General features: G+C 41.8%; 1 protein-coding gene across 2 annotated transcripts; it reads right to left on the minus strand.

Moving 5' to 3' along the window:
* Positions 1-402: 402 nt before the first annotated feature.
* Positions 403-22,228, minus strand: LOC120803871 (protein NDRG3-like). 2 transcript variants are annotated; one of them, XM_040152854.1, is made up of 16 exons: positions 22,080-22,228; positions 17,914-18,011; positions 17,353-17,385; positions 13,888-13,993; positions 13,495-13,615; positions 12,213-12,275; positions 11,959-12,019; positions 11,605-11,691; positions 10,965-11,021; positions 10,753-10,856; positions 9,696-9,761; positions 9,549-9,600; positions 9,363-9,410; positions 8,077-8,112; positions 6,610-6,661; positions 403-3,890 (listed from the first exon to the last, which is right to left on the minus strand). In XM_040152854.1, exons 2-16 carry the CDS (start codon positions 17,971-17,973, stop codon positions 3,721-3,723), a joined length of 1,116 nt encoding a protein of 371 aa, XP_040008788.1. In that variant the 5' UTR covers positions 17,974-18,011; positions 22,080-22,228; the 3' UTR covers positions 403-3,720. The 2 variants fall into 2 exon arrangements, with proteins under 2 accessions (XP_040008788.1, XP_040008789.1); XM_040152855.1 differs by lacking the exon at positions 22,080-22,228 and adding an exon at positions 21,864-22,047.
* Between the last annotated feature and the right edge of the window lie 1,775 nt (positions 22,229-24,003).

Genomic DNA, 24,003 nt, shown 5'->3' on the forward strand with positions numbered 1-24,003 from the left:
TACGACACATCTTCTTCATCCTCTTTGTTCTTGAAATCCCTCCGGACAAATCTGTAAAACTTACGCAAAAACTGGTCAGTGGTCAATACAGCTGATCTCAGAGCAGCATGCGCTCTCTTCAGTCTGTCTGGAAACTGCTCTGTGCTGGTCTGTGATCAGCGTTATATAATGATCGTGCAGATGTTTCACCATCAGTCAGAATATCAGTGGTGGAGAGTAACATTTACTCGACTACTTTATGGTACTAAGTATATTTTTGAGGAACTTGTATTTGAGTTTTTCCGTTTTATGCAACTTTACACTTGTAAAGTTTTTTAACAATTGTCCATTTTACTACATTACATTAGTGTAACAGCTGTAGTTACTGGTTAGTCTGCAGATTCAAATTTCATTTATGTGCTCAGTTTATTAAATACAATATGCTGCTTGGTTAAACTAACAAACTACAACAGTAAAATTCTGCTTGCACAGTGGTCCATCAGAAACATGATCCAATAATATAAATCAATAACAACACTCTCTTACATAATAAGTTCTTTTGTTCACAATACTTTGCTGTAGTACTGATGTTCCTATACTTTAGATTTCTAAATTCAGGACTAAGTCTTTTTACATAGTAGTGTTGCTACTTTTACAGAAGTAACATGCAAACTTTTTCCTGAATGTTCAGGTCAAACCGTGTTTTCGGAGAACAAACTTTATTTCATTACAAACCTTGTTTACATCCAAAGTCATGGAACAACATCTAGTAGGTACAAACCTCAGTGTAACACAACAGCTACTGATGCTTCAGTACAAATCTCAAAAGTAATAGTTGTAATAAATATTAAGAACAATAACAGACGGCAGAATTACACTGAGTATATATAGAATAGAATAAGTAAATATTTGCCTCTTGTCTACAGGTGACTTCGTCTGAACCGGACTAACAGGTTGCGGGTCGACCGTGTTGATCAAGGAAGCGCCTCATTAGTATGTTTTAAGTACAGACTGGAAACCAAACCGTTCTGAACGTCTAATAAGAGCCGTTTTAAAGGCTGCGCACAAACACCAGGATTCATGTCTTGAGTCCTCCAGCAGGGGGCGGCATCACCCCGACCATGCGGCAACACAACGGAGAGCAGAAGAAAATCGGAGTATGAGACCGAGACAGCAGGGACCAACAGGTCAGCGGGAGCAGGACGAGCAACGTGACTCTGACCCACAGCTTCAACGACCATCGGGGCAGAGCTCATCGGCTCCTCATCAGGAACCACATTCACCACATAAATGTGACCGAGGCCAAACACGTGCTGTCCAGTATGATGATCAATAATCAACACGTTATCGCTGTCCAGTGAAAATGAAGTATCTAAATTCGGTTTGAATTTTTCAGATAATTTACTGCTGCGTGACAAGGCTGAGAACTCTGCTGTTTTTCTGGACTCGCGGAGCATGAATGTTCTGGAGACACTGGGTTTTCAGAAGGCAGCGATGGTGCCTCGCTCAATGAGCTCGGACCAGAAAATGAACTCAGCCGAAACCCAGTCCAGAGACAAGAACTGGAACTGCAACGACACCATGTAGGAAATGAAACATCAGCATTGTTTTTATGTGGAGGACACCCCCCCCGAGCTTAGAGACGCTGGACAACATCAGTTACTCACTAGACCACTGAACAGTTTGCATGCCAAAACTCCACAACGAGCATGCTGCCGACGGGCCTAATGAACAGAGCAGGGAGCTTCTGGGGAAAGAAAAGAGAAAAAAAAAAAATCACGTACAGCTGTAGAAAAGGAACAGACCAGGTCACAGGTCGGGGCGGGGTTCAAGATCTGCTCTGAAGGAAGGAATCACTTAAAGAGCTTTGTTTTCAATCAATTATTCTCCCCCCACGGCCTGGGATACCAGCGGTAGCCACTTCTGACACAATTCACTTTAAAGTCCGGTTTTAACATCAGCATAACAACATCTGAACGTCTGCCGCATAAACAAAGACTCAGGTATCCTGAGATGTGTTTGAAATCACTCTCAGTTTTACTGTTTGTGTGACAGTCTGTACTGACGACTTCCAAGAAAGCAGCTTTGAAACTGAGCGATCCTGCTGAAATAGAGCAAACTGAACTGAATCAAATCCACTATATCCAGCAGTGTTTGTCTTAGTATCCAGTCTTACTAAATAATAAATAAAAAAGTGTGGCTGACAGAAAGGAAAAAACCTGAAGTTGACTAAGACATGAAGCCATGAAAGGTGTCCGATCTAAAATATGAACCTGAATTAACTCCTGCACACGTTTAGTCCCCGTTTGTGCCTCTCACGTATTCACGTTACATTCATGTCACAGAACTAAGCTTTAGATTTTCGGAGAAATACCAAGAGGGTTGTTTGACATTCATCATTGTTCTGAAGGTATTTCCAGAATCCTGTTCGTATAGAAATAAAAAATATTTAAAAAGTCAATCAATGGAAACAAACAAAACTTCTGAATTTCGGTCCACGTCATACAAATTGAGAAGGAAATGTCACTTCCTGCTACCATCTTGGTTTGGAATGGGGAAAAGTCACAGAATCACTTCATTAAAATCTTTTGTATGATGCAGCAGCAGGGACACTTTTTTATCCCCACGGTTAGAAGGGTCTGAGGTTTCTGGAGACATCTTAAGACGGGCCATCAGTGTTGTTAATCAACGTATTTATTTTTCAGAATAAGAGACGCTCTGTGACTTGAATGTGACGATAATACAAGTTTCACGGCTTCTGAAGTTATTTTTGTTCGTTAAAAAAGTTACCGCGCTTAGAAGAGCTATTCGGGCCGTTTAAAGTAACAAGAGCGTCGTTCGGAGTTTCTGATTCCAAACAGAGCAACCGACAGCACAGTTTAAAACGATCTTGACAGTGTTTTTCTTTCGAAAAATGTGGATCAGAACTGGATTTGAGTCAGACTGTTCTGCACGTGTAGTTAAATACCTGAGTTTTTATTCATATTTTGATTTTGTTTCGCTGTTGTTAAAACTTGTCTCCCATCAAATTCCCCTGGCTCGGGCATCCCAGGGTGGGAGGGGCGATTATTTTGGGGTCAATTACAGCTGCAGTCTTACAGGTAGGAAAAAGGTTCATCATTTCAGAAGCAAGCTCCGTATCAGCCAACGGCACCACCGTGAACAACAATCATAACAAAATAATGATGATTATAATAAGAGTAATAATAAAAAGAAGAGATCAGGACCAAACTAAAGGAAGAGAAGAGTAATGTGAAAATCTGGTCTGACCTGAGAAAACCACCTGAAGAACAGTCTACTTTAGAAATACGACACAACTGTATACAAATATGAACCGGCTGAACTCCACGCACAGTTACATCTACGCCGTCACCAACCGTCTGGCTCCAGAGAGGAAGGAGTGAAACTACGAGCCAACATCAGCGTCCTAAAGAGCACAGGATAACAGAGCTAACAGGGCTGCTGGCGCCACAACGTTTATGACACCGCTCAGATCTAAACTCCCTACGCTCACTGGGAAGATATTAGGAGAGGGACTTCTGACAGCAGTCATCTCTACTTTAAATGATGTTAGATGTGACATTTTTCAGCAATTTGGGAAGAACGTTTACAACTAACACAGCAGGACTGTTGGGCTGCGTCCTGGAAGGATTTAAGTTCAGATGAACACGGCATCTGAGGAGCAGAAGAAAAGAAGTAGAAGCGCGAGGTCTAGATGGAGAAAACGGAGCAGGAGCAGTCCTACGCGGTCATTTCGATGGTGTGTGGTGCTGTGTGTTCGGGGCTGGTGGCGTTAGCGCCCTCTGCCAGCGCGTTGGTCGTGCTGCGGCTCCGGACGCCGTCGGTGGAGCCCACGCTGGAGGCCGAGTGAGTCCTGGAGCGAACCAGCCGGGTCATACCAGCTGTGGGCACTGGGGGGCGACACAGAGACACGAATGAGTTCAGCGTGCAGCAGGTTGAGGTGTGTGTTGGTAACCCGGTTGCGTGACAGCAGGTCATTTCAGACGTCACTGTCCAACCGGCATGTGCTGATTTGAATCGTCCACACTGTGCTGAGCAGCTGGATTCAAATCTGATGATGGCGAGTCTGAGGCTCCGTTCACACTGAAGATAAAAATGTTTCACATTTTATGTTCAGCAAAAACATGCACTGAACCACATTTTTACTGTCTTATGGGGACCCAAAGAAGAAACGCTGCAAATCAGAGTTAATCAGGGTCTCAATCCCAGCAAATCCAGCTTCCACCACTGACCTGAGCCAGGTGTCATCATGTTGTCAGGCTGTGTGAGCAGCGTTAACCTTACAAACGATGTGACGCACAATGATGAGAAGGCAACAAACCTTCAGGCCTTTTCCACTACAGGAAGTTAAGGACCCGTAACTTAATGTGTTGCCACTGTCACAGGTTCTGCTTTTGTTTCCACTGCGCTCCCACCGCTTAAGGGACAAGTTCCTGTAACTACATTTCTGCTCTCCTCGGGAGCTGATTCTAAATCCAGTTCCTGGTGCTTTTGGGGGGATGGAAAGCAACGGCTAACTGGTGGAGACAACGGGGCAGTAACAAGACAGTTAGCTAAGCACTAAAAGGAAGCGTGTTGTAATATACAGGTGATATTCTGATTTAGAATATCCCACGAGGTTTTTTGCTGCTTTGTTCTGCATTCGTCCTTGCCAACTGTAGACTGTTTACTATGTTGGGGAGGACACTGCTAATTTGGCTGCATTTTCCTGCAATGTTCAGGTAGCTCAGGTATTTTCAGAATCATGAATCATGCAACGCTTCCAGTATGGAGCTATATTTTCCAATAAGTGGCGGGGTAGGGCAGCCAACGATGCAGTGCCATATTTGATTTCTTAATGGAGAATAAAAAGCTGAGAAATTATTGTTCTGTATCCTAAAGTCTGTTCTCCACCAGATTCTTCACCGACACCTCCCTGTCTTCTGATTTAGGAGAGACACAAGCGGCGGGCTGGTTTGACAGTAGGGAGCAGAGAGAGCGAGACATCCGGCTGACGTGTCCTGAAGGAGGAATTAAGCCGATCAGCTGGGTGGGAGCTGGTCTGGAGTCAGTCTCCGTCACTCTGATCCATTCTGTCCACCTCCCACTGCGGGTGGGGTCCTCCTATTAATCCAGTTGTACTGACATCACTACACGTCATTCAGATCTCAGACAGGCGAAAGAATATCAATATTAGAGCCACTTATTTAGAGCGACCGACGGATGGACCAGAACCCAAAGATATTGAATTTACTGTCATTATGACAAAGAGCAGGAACAAAGCTGAAACCAGAGTTTTTAGTATTTTGCTTAAAAAATATCTGAAACGATTAATCGATTATCAAAATGAGCAGGTCACCATGACATTTTTTCCAGTTTTTCTTTTAACACTTTATAAACTAAATTGTTAATAATCAATTAAACTAACTAAGCAAATAACCGGCAGATTCATTTACATTGAAAATAATCAGTAGTTGCAGTCCTACTCTTATTCCACTGCTGTCTGTCCCACAACTGCACTCGATTACCAAACAAGATTTAAAGAAAAACCTACGTTTTTTTGACCCTAGAACCAAAGACTTACAGGTTCTTATAAGATCATGCTACAGATGGCTCCAGATTAGGGGTTGCTACATTCTCGAAGCGGGAAAGGCCTATTTGGTTGAACAGACGCGACATCATCTGTTACTGTTCCTCCTCTCATCACTTTCACGTCATGTTTCTGTGGGATATGAGTTTTATCCCACAGTTCATCAGATATGAGCAGCAGCTGAGAACTGAGCCTGAACACCTGCAGTGTGAACGGAGCTGAAGTGTTGGCATGCAGCACAGCCTGCTGGTCACTTTCACTGCAGAGGAGGAAAATCAGTGTGATCAGCTGAACAGCATGCAGACAGAGACACTAGGACACACAGAGACAGACAGACAGACAGACGAGGGGAAGGTCTAACGAGAAATAAGCAAAGATGGAAATGGGCAGAGGTGGGGAGGTGGAGCGGGTTTAAGATTCTGGTTGAAGTCCTGATACCTGATTGGCCGCTCAGGTGATTTAAAACAACATGAGGGACTGGAGGAAACAAAGACAAAGAAACGGAGAGAGAGAAAGAGAGAGAGAGAGAGGAGAAGAGCAGAAAGAAAGGAGGACACGTTGAGAAATAATTGTAATTTTGGAAATAGACCAGACACACACTCACACTCACTAAGCAAGAACTGTACGTGCGTGTGTTCAGGAAACTCAACTTTTTCATAGACTGCTGTTTAGAGTACAACCCCACAAACTGCTACTTACAGTTAGTGAGGCAGGGCTGTAGACACACACACACACACACAAAAACAGCTTTTGACTGTGTTTAAAGGTCCGTTCCCATGTTTAAATGTACTTAAATAAATAAATGATCAATAATAAAAACAAAACAAACAAAAGACAAACTGCTGAGATCAAACTAAAAACAGCTACAAATGTTTTTACAGATGTCAGAGGAGTTCTAGCAGCAGTCTAAATGCTTTCTACTTAAGCCTTATACTTATACTATTACTAGAACTAGAACTGTTAACATCAGGGCAGAAACATGGGAGAGACGAAGACCAACAGGAAGTTGGTGTGTTGAAGAATCAGGATTAGATACTCACTGTAGCCCATCCCCTGGACAAAATACTTGAAGGCCTCTGCTAGTTTTCCAGGCTGAGGAGAGAAAACCACACGATTCAGTTAGGATGGCTGATGATGTGTAAAACTGATCATTGTTTATTTTTATAAAACAATGTGACAAACACTACATCCGCCTGATAGATCAAGACTTCTTTGCTTTTCACCCCATCATTCCAGTGTGGACATTCAGATCAGATCGTCTGAAGCATACTGAGACCTTCAAGGATAGGTTCACATGTTTGGACAAGTCTGTCTTAAAACAATATCAGCAAGGCAACGTGTACATTAAAATAATTACTGGTCAAGCCAAGAAATAAGAACACAACGATTCGACTTCCCAAACATAAGGGAGGTGTGGCCCTTTAAAGAATAGGGAATAATATTATTACACAGCTCTGACCTTTGGTAAACTAGTTTGATACAGGATTTACTACAAGATGGTGGGATGCTGAATTAAATGTGGAGGGATGCCACGTCGAGAGTTTGACCTCAAATAGGGATACGTTCAAGGAAAATGAGAAAATGCTTAACTCAATCACTAAATCCCCTTTGGAAATCTTGTATACAGTGGTAGAGAAATATAATTTGGAGCAGGAGGTAAAAGTTTCTCAGTTGGAGAGCTTAGGTTTTTAAACTCAAGCCGGCGACCCTTGATCATAGGTTACAGCAATTAGCACGATAACTGAGAGGAAAATCAGATGATATCAAAAATGAAAGAAAAATACGATCTGGAGAACAAAGATTTTTTAGGTAGCTGCAAGTCAGAGTATTTTGAGAAAGACAATAAACCAAATTTCCCTTCTGAGCCACACAGAGTGATTGTGACACTGTGTAACACACACAAGAGCATGACAAGAGTGATTTCAGTGTTTTATCGAGGTTTGGTGTTGATTAGAGCTACCGCCACTGCTGTTTGTTCTGTAATAATATAAAATATGAAGAGCAGAAAGATTTAAGTTTTAAACAAAGTGTTATTGGCCAATGCTATTGTTTCTACTGTTCACACAGGATGTGAAGAGATCCCTTCCTGAGTGGAGAAATGCACTCGGAAGGCCAGCTGAAACTAATATGAAGCTTTTTTGGTCTGAATTAGACAAATCAAGTGGATATTTTCAAGTCTTTCAGTTCAACATGTTACTATCCCATCACCATAGATCAGCAAGGAAACACTGTCCAGGGACAAACTAGTGGAAGATCTGCTGAAGCCTCATATTAACTTAAGCTGAACTCTGGAATACATTTTTACATTCAGCCAAAACTGTGTATCTTGTTCCCAATCACTTACATTGGAATCACCTTAACAACAGATCTGGACAGAAGGAACAATTACAGCAACCAGTCAATCTTTCAAAGTACATATGGACATGTCAATATTGTTTTAGGACTTGAAAAGGTGCAAACTTATCATCTAAACCCACATTATGAGACAGTAAGAGGCTCAGACTCACCTGCACCACCTGAGGAAGTCCTCCACAGTCTGCCATCTAGCAGAGAGACAAATAACAACATCTGGTGAGAACACAGGCCCCTTAAAAGGGTACAATTACAACTGGAACTCATTTTCAGTTTCAGGTTGACCTGTTACCAAAAAAACAAAATGAAATCGGGGCCAACCAGATCACTCCCAAACTCACTCACAGTTGAGTCCATACAAGGATAAGATAACTAAGTCGAAGGAGGAGTTTGGATCCAATTTTTTTCAGTTTTAAATCAGTATTCTACCAGCACCACCAATCCCCCCCCCTATCTTCAACTTGTTAAGTAGAAAGTAAGTACAGTAAGTCTGCAGTCTTCCTTGCAACAATACACGAAGGGTACTTCAGTAGGAACTTCCAGACAGACTCTCTGTTAATTCACCCTGTAGTAGACTGCTGAGCTTGGCCCGACAGTTCAGAGTTCAGGTCAAGGTAGGACCGTGCCCTTTTGGGAAGGGCCGCTCAGTTACTCCCCCACTGTGGAATTAGTTGAGCAGTTAACTTACTGCATGTGTGGGTTTGTATGAACACAAACAGTCAAAGACTTATGTCGACTGAGATTGCACGATCCAAATCTTCGCCAAAACTTGCCATTTTCAGCCTGCAGGTTGCTAGCTCGGTGGTTTTTGTTGTGTCCCGTAGCGGAGGGGGTAACGGGAAGGGGAAGTGGAAATGGAGAATGCCACGTGAGACACGCAGCCAATGGCAGGCTTATACTCGCAGCCTACATCCGGTGAGTCAGACTAACCACCAAGTAACCTCTGTGTTTACGTCCATTTATTCATACAGAGTGATGATCGCAGTGAGAAGAAGGTTTGCTGTGTTATTGCTTTGTTAGATGTCTGTTACTGAAAAGGAAGGGACTACTGAGAGTCTTTCTTTGACTGACTGAATAATGACACTCTCCAACCGGCATCAAAAACATGGAGGAGAACACACGAGCAGCAAGTCACAGTTTTTGCTGTCAAACAGCCTGCGGTATCTCCGTCAATGCCGCAGTCCTGACAAGTAGTTACATTCTGAGGAGGCACACAACAGCTACGCTGTAGCCTAAAACATAACCTTGGAGCGTACGCACAAAGCCGCCGTAGGTAACCTCTTAACACACCAGTATAAATCCAGTTTAAGAGATGGAGGAGACAGATACTCAGGTGAGGAAAGAGACAGCCAAGTGATGAGAAGATGCATGATAAAGAGACAAACAGGCGTGGAGAGAGACAGACACAATAATAGATAGACAGACAGACATAGACTGGTACCTTGAGCAGGGTGGTCTTGGTGGGGTTCAGTCTGGAGTTACACTCCACCTGCAGGGCAAAGCAGCGCACACACACACACACACACACACACACACACACACACACACACACACACACACACAATATAGTTACAACAATGTGACATCACATACTGGCTGTTGTCATGGAAACAGAGCAGACACTCACCACGACATCAACAGCAGGCGACGTGTCTCCAACCACCAGCAGAGCAGGACACCTGACACACACACACACACACAGACTGACTATGAGCATGTGTCAGCAGTAATCAGACATATTAAAGAAACAAAATAAACAAAGAACAAGTGATACCTGAGTGTGGTGACTGTGTTTTCATTCAGACCAGGGACCGGCCGCTCCATCTGCAACTCAGTACGACTAACAAACACACATACACACAAACAGCAATGTGGATCATAAAGAACAACAAAGTGCGGAAAACAGCATGATTGTATTGTTGAATTTATTAAAGGAGTAGAAATGTACATTATGCTTAACTGGCATGCGCATTATATGGCAGTCACCAGGAGATTATCCACCCTTGTTTTTCCCTGGCTTGTATTTGGGGGCCAGCCTTTATTTGTTCGTGTCAACCGCGACCCCGGCCATTATTGGAGGCCCGGCTTTAAATTGATTACCAGTTTTTATTTGAGGAAATATGGTATTTAAGTCCTTAAACTTGGAACAACTAATTTTTTGACCACTTGGACGCAGTGGAAACAAGCAGCGAACACAACATTGACATATCATCAGCTTTTAAGTTTATATGAACTTGTTAGCAAACTGTTGTGTATTTACGCATCCAGTAGTTACAGAGCAACATTAGCTTTCAGTTGGACTTGTGTTTCTGGCAAACTTAAGTCCAATATTCACTCTCCTTTTTGCTCTGGTTTGGTCTCTACCAACTCCTGAGGGAAACATCTGGCTCTTTAGCTGCTAAATGCTCCACTATGTTCACCAGCTGGTCCCTGACTGAGTCTGTCTGCTGTTTGCTGCTGAGCAGGTAGTGGACAGTGGCTTTTTTACAGCTGTTTCTCTGAAAACATCTGCCTGCTGCCACCAAAAATGACACTATGAGCGGTAAGAGTGAACCAAAGCAGTGAAGCTCTGGGTCCAGGCGGATAAACAATGAGCTGAAACTCACCTTAGAACTCAGTAAAGCTGAGGTGGAGCTGCAGATTCAGCGGATGATTCTCTTTAGATTAATCACTACCAGAGACTCCTTTCACACTGTCATATTGTTTTCACATTGTCACTTGATACACTGTTATTCTAAAATACCAGATATAGGCGCTTTCAGTATTTAAGTAATGTTTTGATCCCCTTGAGGAAAACAAAATAAGTGCACACACAGCCTGTAGCGTCCTACCTGTCATAGCTGTTGTAGAACATAGCCAGGTTATCCTGCGGTATATCCTGAGAAATGTGCAGTCTGTACGTCTGGATGATCTCCTTGTTCTCTGTTAACTCATCCTACAAACACAGTTAACAGTTCACAGTTCAGTAGAGATTCTTCAACTGTCAAACCTGCTCCTTATGGAACAATAAAATGTCTCTCTGTGTCTGTCTGTTTGTCCTCACAGTGCTGAAGTGGTGTCCCATGATGATGTCGACCAGGTTGCTCGTCCAGCCGCTCAGCTATAAGAAACAAGAACATCGCATTTTAATATGATATTTCAGTATCAACACGCAGTCCCCATCAACACGCATTCTGAACTGTTTTCGTGGCTTAGACATTGATGGGCATTTTAGATGCTTACACCTCTTACTCTTCAGCTGACAGTTCAAATGCTTTCAGAGTCTACACTCCAACACTGACACTTTCAACTTTCAGTTGAGCTCTTCAAATGAAGAGCTCAACTCTTTTCATCTTGTACACTTCAACTGACCGTTTAACTGCTTTCAGCGCTTACAAATCAAGTAACATTTCAGTTGCATTCGTAACTTCAACTGAGGCCAAGTGATGACAACTGAACCAACTCTTTTACATCTGCGCAAACTCCATACTCTGATCACGGCAATTACATATGGTTGGAAGCTCTGGAAAAACCTAGTAAGTGGACCTTAAGTTAATATTATTTTGTTAAACTACTATTCTCAAGGTCGAGAACAAAGTTTCAGGCTCTAATAACGAATTTATTTTAAACATCAAATACACTGTTATTTGGTTTAAATAACTGAAGTATAAAATCACTTCACTATGTCAGTGTATGTGTTTTACCTTAGAAGCAGCCCAGTCCATCCAGCCCTTGGCACAGGGGTCAATGTTGATCAGAACTAAACCCTCCACCAGACTGGGATCATTCAGCTGAAACACAACAGCAATCATCATCATTGAATGTTCCTATTAGCAGCACCAAGGCAGCGGCAGGCAGACGTGATGTGGCAGAAAGGAGAACGTTGGCGTTAAATTCTCTTCCTTTAGTAAAGAAGTAATGTTTCCCAACTGCTCCTGGGTTCAAACCAGCAACCCTCCAGTCACAGTTGTGCCTGCCAGAACCTCTACCTGCGCTCAGTGAGCTTCTCTACCGTTTGACTTAGTTTGTTGATAAATGAGTGAAATGTATTTACTTACAGCCATTTTGGTGAGGATGTAGGCTCCAGCTCCAACACCGATACCAATTACACTCTTCACCCTGATGACAACGAACACGAACACACACACGAACACACGAACACACACACACACACACACACACACACACACACACACACACACACACACACACACACACTCTAAGAGATCAGGGTGAATTAACAAAGAGTCTGTCTGGAAGTTCCTACTGAAGTACCCTTCGTGTATTCTTGCAAGGAAGACTGCAGACTTACTGTAGCTGTGTCAGGACAGATGGCAGCATCTCAGCCAGCTCATCCATGGTGGGGTACTGGTACCTGCACACATGTACACCCACGCACACAGAGTCACTGTTAGCCTGTAAAATGGGCAGCACTGCCATTTTACTGCCAACAGACTTATTAACCCACTGTTGCACAACTGATAAATAAAAGCACTTGAGTAATTTCGCCATTATTGTTGTGTCAAGACACAGAACCTACTGGGGAGTTTTTATGTCACTTGACTTCATGAGGATGTAAATGTAGGTTGGAATATCTTAAAAAAGAAGAGGGACTCAAAACACAGTCCAGCATTATGTCTCGAACTGGATTCCAGTTCATCTAAACATGTTGACCAACTGGGGCTAATATCCATTTATGTAAATATTTTGTGTACAAAGTTGACTAACAAACATCGAATATCTAAACCACCAGTAGAAAATCTGCTCCAGAGCAGATATGGCAAGTGCTGTAGTTGTGCTTTATTTTCAGATACTCAGCTTAGTATCAACTTCAAAGTCAAAATTTAGGTAACATGTCACCAAAAGCAAAAAGGCAATGCATCACCTTTTTGTTTTATTCAAACCTGCAATAGCTGATTTTTTTTCAACATTTGGCTGTTCAGAGATCCAGCACTGACATATGATTACATTTCTAGTTGATATGGTGTCAGAAAACAGCGGCTTATTTCGACATCCAGTTACAGAGCAACATGATCATGCATCTGGATCTGGTGTTTGAGTCCACCTGATGAGTCTCAGTCCAGTATTCTCTCTCTTTTAGTTCTGGTTTTGGTCTCCACCGGCTCCTGAGGGAAATATCTGGCTCTTTAGCTGCTAAATGCTCCAGTATGTTCACCAGCTGGTCTCTGACTCTGTGTGTCTGCTGTTGTTGCAATTATTGTTGCTGTAGAGACATTTATTTTACAGAGCACTACCTTTACCTTGTCGCTAAGCTTGTAAGCTTTTACTACCTAAGGATTTTATTTTCCTTTTTCTAATCAGATCTCTGTGCCAACAGTTGTCTTGTTGGTCAAATGTGATCAAATATTTTATTTTCAATTCTGTCTGAAAAAGAAAACAACTGGTATTTAATGGTAAAAGCACTGTCTCGAAGTATAACAACAAATCACATCAGAGCCTGGGGAAAACATTGGTGTGTGTGTGTTAAGCAGTGGAAAACGGTAGACGTCTTGTGCACATGTGTATTTATACCCAACAGAGGCTGGTGAGGATGTTTTGTTGCTTTATTCGGTGTGTGTGTGTGCGTTTGTTACCCGGTGGGGAATATGGGAGCATTCTCCTGCTGTCCTGGAGCATCAACATGCAGAACTGAGAAATGCTGTGTCACTTCCTGCATGTCCTCGTAGTTAAACAGGCTGTTGAAACAAGACTTATCTACACACACACACACACACACACACACACACACACACACACACACACACACACACACACACACACACACACACACACACACACACACACACACACACACACACACACACACACACACTTATTAACACATTATTTCAGCTATACAGAATGTAAAATAACATATCTACAAACTAATGTATGAAGTCCATGTGTTTATGTTTTTGTGCATACTGTAACTCTGTGGTACATATGCTGTATGATGACAGTAAATGTGTGTGTTCATGTTCACTCACGGTTAAGTCCGATGTCGTGGTAGGTCAGGATTGTGGGTCGGTTGCCCTTAGTAACTCCCCTCATGGTAACGTGCAGCACACCGTGGGCTGTTTCCACATCGTGCTCCTGAACAACACAACAAACAACAAATAAACATCATCCTGTCAGCACCAACATTTAATACTCCTACAGAAGCCTTGACGGGTGAACTTGTTAAACTTATTTCATGCTGTAAAGTAAATAACACACAGCTAACAGAGCACATAGGGAGCATGTACCAGTGGGGTGTCTCCAATTTCAACTTCCATTTTAACATGAGTAAAGATAACAGTAAAACATCATCCTGATATCCCAAAGAGAGTCAGCAGCTCATGATTTTGTTTCTCTTTGAAACGCCTGAACCCACAAGCAAATACGTGCCCAGGCAGCAGCTGCCCAGTGAAAAAAATGAAAAATGAGGTTTGGGTCAGAAATCATCAGCCAAGTGGTAAGCAGATGCTTTATCACCTTCATGCTTGTTTGTATTTCCAAAGAACAAGCAGTGAAATGTGATAAAGGAGAACAGTGCTTCCACGGTGCACTTGAATGCACCACATTATAATTTTGGGACATGGTTCAGCTGGTTCACTTGTTTAGAAATCAGAATGTGGAATGATATGATTTTATTTCACATTTTATTTCAGCGGTGTGGTCACCGTCAGGGAGAGACTGTACTGTTTGCTGTATATTTAGCTTGTTACGGACTGAAACATGGACAGACAGATGAATGGTTTCATATGTTTATAGGCTGAGGTGTTGTCTAGTAATCCCATTAATGAACTGACCATGGAAACACCTGACAGATCCTATTAATGGTTCTTAGGCTTCTTCACATTCATGTGCAAACACACTGTTTGTAACTACATTGCAAAATTTATATACCTGTAAATATTTTTATTGGTTTTTCATGAATTTTATGCATTTTTAAACTAAAAAAATTAAAGTTATTAACCTGTGACATCCCTCAGAGCTCCTGTGGGTGACATGCTAACGAACCCCAAAACCAGGACTTAAAATTTTGTGTGGCTGTTCAAAACACTGACAGTTTTAGATGCGATCTCAAAAAATTCTCATTATTCTAAATATGAGATTAATCAAATACATTTATTTATTGTTATTTTCTGCAGATCAACTTTTGCTTTTCCTTTTTCGAGCTCGGATTTTCTCAGTTTGCCCATTTTTCTCTGCCCTGGGAAATACTTTCAAATGTATGTACATAAATGGAAAATGTTATAAATAAAATTTGACTTATTGTTGTCTCTCTGTCATACAACTGAAAGAAAATATATACATGTGAGCAGTTAAAACAGCTAACTGCCTGCCTGCTAAAAAGGTGAGCGGGCTAAGTAGCTAACGGGCTAAAAAGCTGACTCCTGTATGTTAGCAGCTGGCAAAGCATGACTCAGGAGAGCAGGATAATGAACAGCTAACTGGCTAACTCACCACCCCAACTCCTAAAGAACAGGAGATCTGGTGCAAGTCCAGAGAGTCACACATCCTGACAGAGGAAAGGAGGAGGCGAGAGAGTCAGAGAGTTTCAGACAGAACTAAAGTTAGAAGGTTTCACATACAGATAGCAAAAGAGAGAGAAATGTTTCAGAAAGGAAAGAGACAGAGAGGTCAGTAGAAAAAGAAGAGACAGAGGTCAGACTTGTTGTTGTCCTTTAGCCTTCAGCTAAGTTAAAGAAGAAAGATTAAGTGGGGGCGTGGTGATTGGATCAAGAGGAATAATCTCTGTAGTCATTGGCTGAGAGCTGTAAGGTCTTAAGATCTGAACAGCCAAACACTTGTTGCCCTTCTTTCATCATGCATTCTCTCCAACTCCCTTTTATTTTGGCCTCCACTCCTTCCTCTCCTTTCATCTTGCCCTTCCTTATTTCCCCTCCTCCTCCTTGTTTCCCATTCCACAGGGAAATCAAATTTCACAACCAACTACAAGAAAAATCCTAAAACACCATTAGGAAATTATATCTGAGATACCTGAGACATGCAGGGTGCTTTTAATTAAAGTTTTCTCCCTCACTGTTCAGACTGAATATAAAACAAAAAAATATTACGACAAGTGTGGGGATATTTTAGGGTCCTGAAATTATACCGAACAACAGACGGACAGAGGGCAGTCAGACGGACGTCTACAGGCTTCAGAAGGAGTCTTTTTTAAATTTATTCTCTCTTTCATATTGTGCCATTTCAAAGTGGATTTTTTCCAACACTTAAAAGTCAAAATAGAATGAAATATACAGCTGAATAGTTTTGAAATAAGAAGCAACCTTCTTGTGGTGACAATAACGGAAACATACTATGCAACCAGTGTTTTGCACATACAGAATTTAATTGGGCAGCCTACTGAGATTCTAGTATTAATTATTTTTTCCTTTCAAAAATGCAAGGAAATGCAGTAGAAATTCAGACTTCCCTGACCTGACTCAGCTCCTGAATGAACTGCTGTTATGCAGCTGACGGCTGGATACAGGTGGGTGATATGGCTTTAAAATGATTCACAAGATGTTTTGGCGGTACAGACAGAGAGGCAGAGCTGTGACTCTGTGCTCTCATTCAAAATAACTCTGATCAGACTCATTGATGTAAACTGACCTGATGTAGTGACGCAAGTCCTGCTGATCAATATCTGTGCATACAGCTAACTGCTACGGCTAACTTATCCAACTAAATTCAGCCTAGTGTTTGAATACTCTTTCTCCTCTGCTTCTGTGGTGTTTTCCTCACACATAACCTCCTGAATATGACTGGCTGAGCTTTTTGACTCTGCTTTTCATAAACTGGAAGAATTCAGAAGACATCCCTCCCCCAAATGTTGAATCCTGCTGCTCTGATCAATTACTACAGTGACATACAATGTGATTGATCCATCATGACCTTTGCTAAGTCAGACAGATCCTGATGCGTGTCATTACATGGTCAGTGTAGTTACCAGATGACGGCATATGTGGCTTTTTTCTGTGAGGCACAGCCTCTGCTCTGTCTTTCCCTGAAGGTTGAATGGTGTAAAATCCTATCGCTTTTACTTTCAGTCTTGTGTTTTGCTGTTGAAAGCAGTCATGACGTAAATACATCAACACCATGTTATAATCAAAAATAACATGATATGACAGGTTTTGTCATCAGGAGATTTATGTTGGTATTATCACAAACATTTTGATATGAAACACCTCTTGAGCTTTCAAACATAAATATAAACATATAAACACCCCCCACCCCTCAGTTTCAACCATGACAAATTAATTCTCAACCTTTGGGAAACAGACTCTCTCAAATTACTCACAGTTAGGTACATGATATGTTTCATATTTGAAAACATGATTTAACATATGAAATTATCTCCTCAAAAACTGTAATGAAAACCTACTCTAATCAATTTTGAAATGAGTTTACAACACCACAAAAAAAAGAGTTTCAAGGTATCAGTGTGTTGGTGCTGAACTTACCTGACAGTCAAAGTCCTGCAGATTTCTCCCATTCTGAAGAGACAGAGAGAAATTCTTTAATCATAAATTGTTATGAATTTAGTTTGTTAAGAAATGAGGGTATCCAGGATATGAGGCTGATCGAAGGTTTATAACTCAGAGGGAATTTTTATCGAATATTTTTGTATTCACGTCATCAAATATTTTGAAACAGCTTAAATTTAACATGGACTAAGTCAAGGGGGATGATGAAGTCAGAAAGATGTAGGAAAATACCCAGTTACAAAACAGCCTTTAAAAATGTCAACATGGAAGAAAAACAAGTTTTTGTCCTGTTATGCAATTTATTCCATGTTTACAGTTATTCGGACGACAGGTATCCATTAAAATAAATAAACGTAAAGGATCCAGTTTTATTTTTGTTAACTCAGTTCATTATACTGTAAGAAAGCTACATGTTAATTGTGTCTTTTGGTCTGGATTTTTTCACTGAACAGCACATTGTTGTAAGTTGCAGACGTCCACCTTTCTCAGCAGCGTATGAACGCTGGCCAAGACCCAGGCTAAGTCCCGCCCCCTCACCTGTCCTGTCAGAAGTGGTTTGATCTCAGTCAGCTGGACGTCATGAAGCTCTTCCATCATAGGACCGCTTTACTGCCAGTCAACTTTATGAGACACACCTTCCAGACAAACAGACAGATTTAAAAAAAAAACACAAACAAGCACGTAGACAGTGTTAGTGAGTAACAGGAATTAAACTGTCATGTGACTGCCTCCTTCTGAGATTTTGGTTCAAGTTGATGCAGTTTACATGTTCTCTGTTAAAAGATCTTAAAGGCTTTATAGCAGCTAATGACACAATTTGGTCAATTTATGTGACTGTTGAAGACGGAGATCATAAATGATTGGTCAGTTGATCAGTTAAATAATTAGACATTACTGACAGTGGCTCCCTTCAGAGCAAACTCCAAGGTAGGCAATTACGGTAAATTGAAACACACAGCGTTACAGAAGGTTGCATCTTTTGACAAGCATCAACTGATACCTGAAGCATGCACCGCTAACATTTATACAGACTGAAGAATTAGTGGAGGTACAGTAGCCAGGGTGTGCTGACTGAAAAACACAAATTAAATATGAAAAACGGTTAAGTTGTAAATTAAGACCTAAAAAATTCAGCTATACTAATGAATTTAAGGATCTGAATTTTAGACATTTTAAGACTTCTTGCTGGTACCTGACAACACCCTGGCAACACTAAGAATAGATTATTTGAGTCAAAAATAAAATAATTTGTTTCTATCGCCCAGCTCTGCCACCTGTCTCGCTGCCCGTCTATCTGACTCTCTCTGGATGTCTATCCGTATGGTCTGTAAAAACTGTGTTATCCAACTGTGTGAATTTAATGGAAAGAGCCAGTGATCTCTCATTGGCACTGAGCCATCCGGGTTCATGTGCAAGTGTGTGTGTGTGTGTGTGTGTGTGTGTGTGTGCATGCGTGGGCCGACAGGTTGGGTAACAGTGTTTTAGCAGAGTGCTTTGGATGGATGTTGAGCTCCCTGCCGGCTGTCTGGCTTTGACCCAAACAGATAACTGACTGACTGACTGCGAAGCTACAGCAACCAGATCAGACCACACGCTGAACAATGACCACGAGATGTACTGTTAAAATAGTTAAAATCCAACATCAATTGTACAAAATTTTACTGGAGATGAAATGAAGAAGCTAAATTGAGCAGAGTGTTAAATACAGCACAGTCCAGGCGGCCAAAAACCTAACCACTTCATCTTGAGGTAACTCAGTTGGTACAAAAATGAACGCATGATATGTCAAGGAGTCAAAAACAAAACCTGCACACAGACGATCAGAAACACGGCCAGCGTTATAATTGTAAAGACAGGGAGCTGAATAACCAGATTTCTCTATGTTCCATGTAAAGCTCATATTCGGAATATAATCAAAATCAGGACATGACTCAAAACCCAGATAGTTATGTGTGTTTTTAGTATATGTGGGGATATGACGTTAAGATGGAACACAGAAAAACCCAGTTGTTCAATACCCTGTTTACATTCTTATGGTTCTGTTTGTCTGCAGTGGTGGAGACTTGTCTTTGACTCCTCCATATCCTACAATTCTGCCATTTAAAACTAAATGAACTGTCTCAACAGTTGAGAATGAATTGCTTTCTCACTGCCTGTACTTCTCTGCTATAGCTTCTTCTTCTAGTCTTCAGTAAGGGAAGACAACAATTAAACTGCTCTGCCATACCAATGTCAGACTTTTATTTCAGCATGCAAGCCATCGCTACATCATTTATCATCAGATTTTTTGTTTTACTGACAAAAACACATAACTCAAGTTAAGGACACACCTGCTAACAAGACAGACAACCATCAGACACCTGGATCAGGTGTTTACATGCCAGAGTATCCTGGTTTCTCTGAACCAGAATAAGGGCTTATCCAGGTTCCATAATAACTGTATAATCTTTACATTTGTAAACACATAACTAGGATAACTCAGGTTTTTGCACCGTTCATTACATTAACTTGAACACTTTTTAATACTTCATACAGTTGAATTTAATATCTGTTTCACAATATGTATCAGTAGGGACAATGAGGCCTGGAATTAGGTATTATAATATCGCATTTTTTCATTATTTCCCCGCAGTATATTACAATAATATTGAATTATATAAGTACTTATATTAATGCCCCCTGGACAAGTGGCAAAATATGGATGGATGGACTAACCAATTTAAACTGACTAACATATTTAAGTTCACACAAGTTTTTGCTAAAATCTTCACTTGCTCATTCAGAGCTGATGCTCTTCCAGCTTCTGCAGCACCAGCAGTGACAGTGTTTGACTGAGTCTCCACAAAGAAGGACTGAACAGCCTCCTGCAGCTGGATCCACTGTCACAACAATCACACTTTTAGCTTAGAGGCGTAGAACATCCTCCAACAGCCGCAGTCACACACAGAAACCTTCAGAACCGACATTACTGCCCACAGCAGCCAAATGACAAGATTTAGGACTTTAGTCAATCAAATTTAACACTTTCTAAAACCGTCCAAGGATTTTTTTTTAGGAAACTGAATTCAGTGCTTTTCAAGACATTTTAAGACCTGCTGATACCTGGACAAACCTGATCATAACTGGGATGCAAGTGTTTATGTAAACACACTAAATAAACACAACACACCTGCATGTTAATGATCAGTAGCTCAGTTACTGAAGATATTTTTGCTTCATATGTAATGTTAGGTTACTGACATTTTTACATTTTAGATCTGGGCTTTTATTTATTTTCATGTATAAATCTGCTAATTAGGGGAGAACTACCTAATTAGCAGATTTGTCTCAACTTTACACTCAGGGTTGCAAACCAGGTTGAGTCCATGTTTTCCCCCGCGGGGCATTTAGTGACTGTGCTGATGATGATGTACAAGTGCAGGAAACATTTATGTAGAGCTGCAACAATTAGTCGATTAATCGACCAGTCAGACTCATTCATAATTTCAGTTATTTTTCCAGCAAAAATACCAGCTGTTCTTTGGTTTCAGCTTCTCAAATGAGAGAATGTGCTGTTTCCCTTTGTGACATTTAGTTGAATATCTTTAGGTTTTGGACTGTTGGCTGGACAAAACGAACAAACTGAAGACATAACCGTGGTCTCTGAGAAATTGTGAATGGTATTTTTCCACTGTTTTTAAAAAAATATATTTTATAGACAAGAAAAATAATCAGCAGATTAATCATTAGCTGAAGCCCTAAATCTATGCAACCCTGTCGATGTCTTGTTTCTTCACAACCATACCTGTATGATGGTTTATGCATGGCTATTTTACATTATTCTTCTGAAAGACGATTTTTGGCTTTTAAGTTATTTATATAATCTGCATTTCATCTATCCTATCGTGAAGCATTACCTTTCCAACCCTGAGAGTGTTTTCTCTCCTCACAACTACGGTTGCTGTTGCTGGCGTTCGGCAGTGATTTCGCTCAATGACAGGGAAGTGTGTTCCTTACCTTCCGCACAACACAACGCAGAGTCAGACCCAGCGCACACGGAAACACACTCATTGCAAAACCGAACACTAAAATGTGGATGCAGATAAACGATAAAACAGGGCCGACTGAAGACGACATTTTGTCCTCTCGTAACTTGTAACTGAATCATTCATTTGTCATTTTTCAGATTCGGTTCATGTAAAAAAATCGCTGGTTGGAGCCCCCAGCTCAGATCTGAGGTTGGGTTTCCATGCTGAACTGTGTGTACCGATGCTCTTAGCCCTGCTGTCCGCCCCCACACACACACACACACACACACAGACGGAGCAAAGATCTAAGAATCTGTGCAGATGAGCTAATGTTAAACGCCGCCTAATTAATGAGCTGGGATGCTAATGTAAGATCCAGACAGACAGCTTAGGCTTAGCAACCGTTGCTACGGGAGAGCTCGTTAGTTAGGGACACACACACACACACACACACACACACACACACACACACACACACACCTGTAACCAAATACTCCATCGCCATCGTGGATAGCCTCACAAGGAGCGGACACCAACCTTGTTATCCGAGCTAACTCGGTTCACTTACTAGGAAACCGTTAACACTTGGCCGTTAGCTGGCTAATGAGCTAACCAGCCGTTACTAGGTTAGTAACGCCACAGCGGCCACCGAACCGACCCGAACCGAACCGAACGGCACCGGCCGTATGCACTCACCGTCAGCAGCCGTTGGCTCCAGAAGCCGCCAAAGTTATGCGTCTAGTCCAACGACTAGTTAGCTGGTTAGCCGACTGGTGACCGTTGGGGCGGCGCGGAGCTGGTCGCGAGGTTCCTCTCGCCGGACTCTCTGTCGGCAGCACGCGGACCGGGGCGGGCGAGGCGACGTCACGCAGCGTACGTAAACAACGGGTCGATCATCCGCGGTCACGAGACCAGCCGCCGAAATCACGACAGGTGTCACAGTTCACCTGTCCTCACACTGATTTTACACCAGGGCGAAAAAAGTCATTAGGTACATTTACTCGAGTACTTTATGGTACTAAGTATACTTTTGAGGTACTTGTACTTTACCTGAGTATTTCTATTTTATTCGACTTTATACTTCTACTTCACTACATTCAGGGGAAAGTGTTGTACTTTTTATTCCGCAGCATTTGTCTGGCAGGTTCAGTTGCTGTTACCATGGACGGTTGTTTAGTGTCTCTTTGTGTCCCTTTGTGGTTGTTTTGTGTCTTTTTACTGAGTTCTATGATTTTCAAAGAAGACAAATTAACAGCCACTTCATCCAGAGGCTCTGTCCCCATCAGGCCTGGTTGCTGATCCATCTATGCCAGTTACTGTTCAGATTAAGACTTCACACATAATAATCTTGTAAACGCATTTTTAAAGATTAAATCAGCGGGTCCCACCTTTTTTGGCCTGTGACTCCGTGGGATGTCTATGAGCTGAGTGAGATTTCCCAAACTGCTCAGGTGGTTTCATTGAAACTGTTCGAGGCCCAAACTAATAAAATGATCAGATTTTTTCACAAAGACAGCGAGAAAAAAATAAAAAGTCCAGAATCTGAAAACAGACCAGTGAACCAGAACAGTGTTTCTTCTTCTGTCCTCTCCAATGAATCATCCGACGACCCCTCAGGTTCACCTGGTGACCCTCTGGAGGGGCCCGACCCCCGGGTTGGGAACCAGTGGACTGAACTCTCTCCCTGTCCATGACGTAGCTAAAAGCAGCTCCACCTGGAGCAGCTCCAGCAGTAAGACGCTGCTGAAGCCTCAGGATTAAACTTTATTGACAACTGTGTCAGCCACAGGAGACATTTTACTGCAGAAGCAGTACTTTTACTTTCGGTACTTTCAGTACATTTTGCTCTGAAACCCTTCTGAACGTTTACTCAGGAAGGATTTTGAACGCGGGACTATTTCTTCAGTAGAAAGTAGTTCCAGTGAAAACTGTAGACACTGTCACTGTGGCTGAGGACAGATGTCTTACACTGGATCTAACTATTTAAACATCCAGATACCACTAGGGAGAAGCTGCACATTCTCACTTTCCTTTATTTCATTTATTTATTGGCAATTCAGGTGAGGCGACCCTTTAAATGAATTCAACCTCTGTGAAGCGCTGTCAGGTGCCGAAAGAAAATAGTGTCCCACCCTAAATATGTGGGCCTACACCCAAATACGCACAAAGTTTTCACAACTTTGCTCGACCAACACTACACGTGATATAAAGTCTCTAAAAACACGTTCTTCTTCACACACATCTCTGAACACGTGGATTCTCACAATATGAGGATAAGGGTTGCAAGGGCCTTTATTCTGACACCACCCCCTGGTCTTACATTAACTCTTTGCATCGCAAAGATGGATCCATCTGAGAGTTTGGTTTTCCTCCACGTTAAGCATTAAAGTCTCACAGAGCCGCTAAAATTCAGTCTTTTCTCATGTGGAGACTCCAGTCTGAACTTTTGTTTCGACCAGGCTGGATTATTGTTACCGTTTTCAGGCCTGCTACCTGCTCTTATGGTTCACCCTCTGGGGACCAAGAATGTGTGAGAAATTATTATTGTTAAAAGATTCACTCTGGACTAAAGTCAGGCTGATGGATCGACCGACACTGTCATCCCTAGAGCCACTGTGCT

Source organism: Xiphias gladius, chromosome 18 (genome assembly GCF_016859285.1).
Source record: "Xiphias gladius isolate SHS-SW01 ecotype Sanya breed wild chromosome 18, ASM1685928v1, whole genome shotgun sequence".
Lineage (NCBI taxonomy): Eukaryota > Metazoa > Chordata > Actinopteri > Istiophoriformes > Xiphiidae > Xiphias > Xiphias gladius.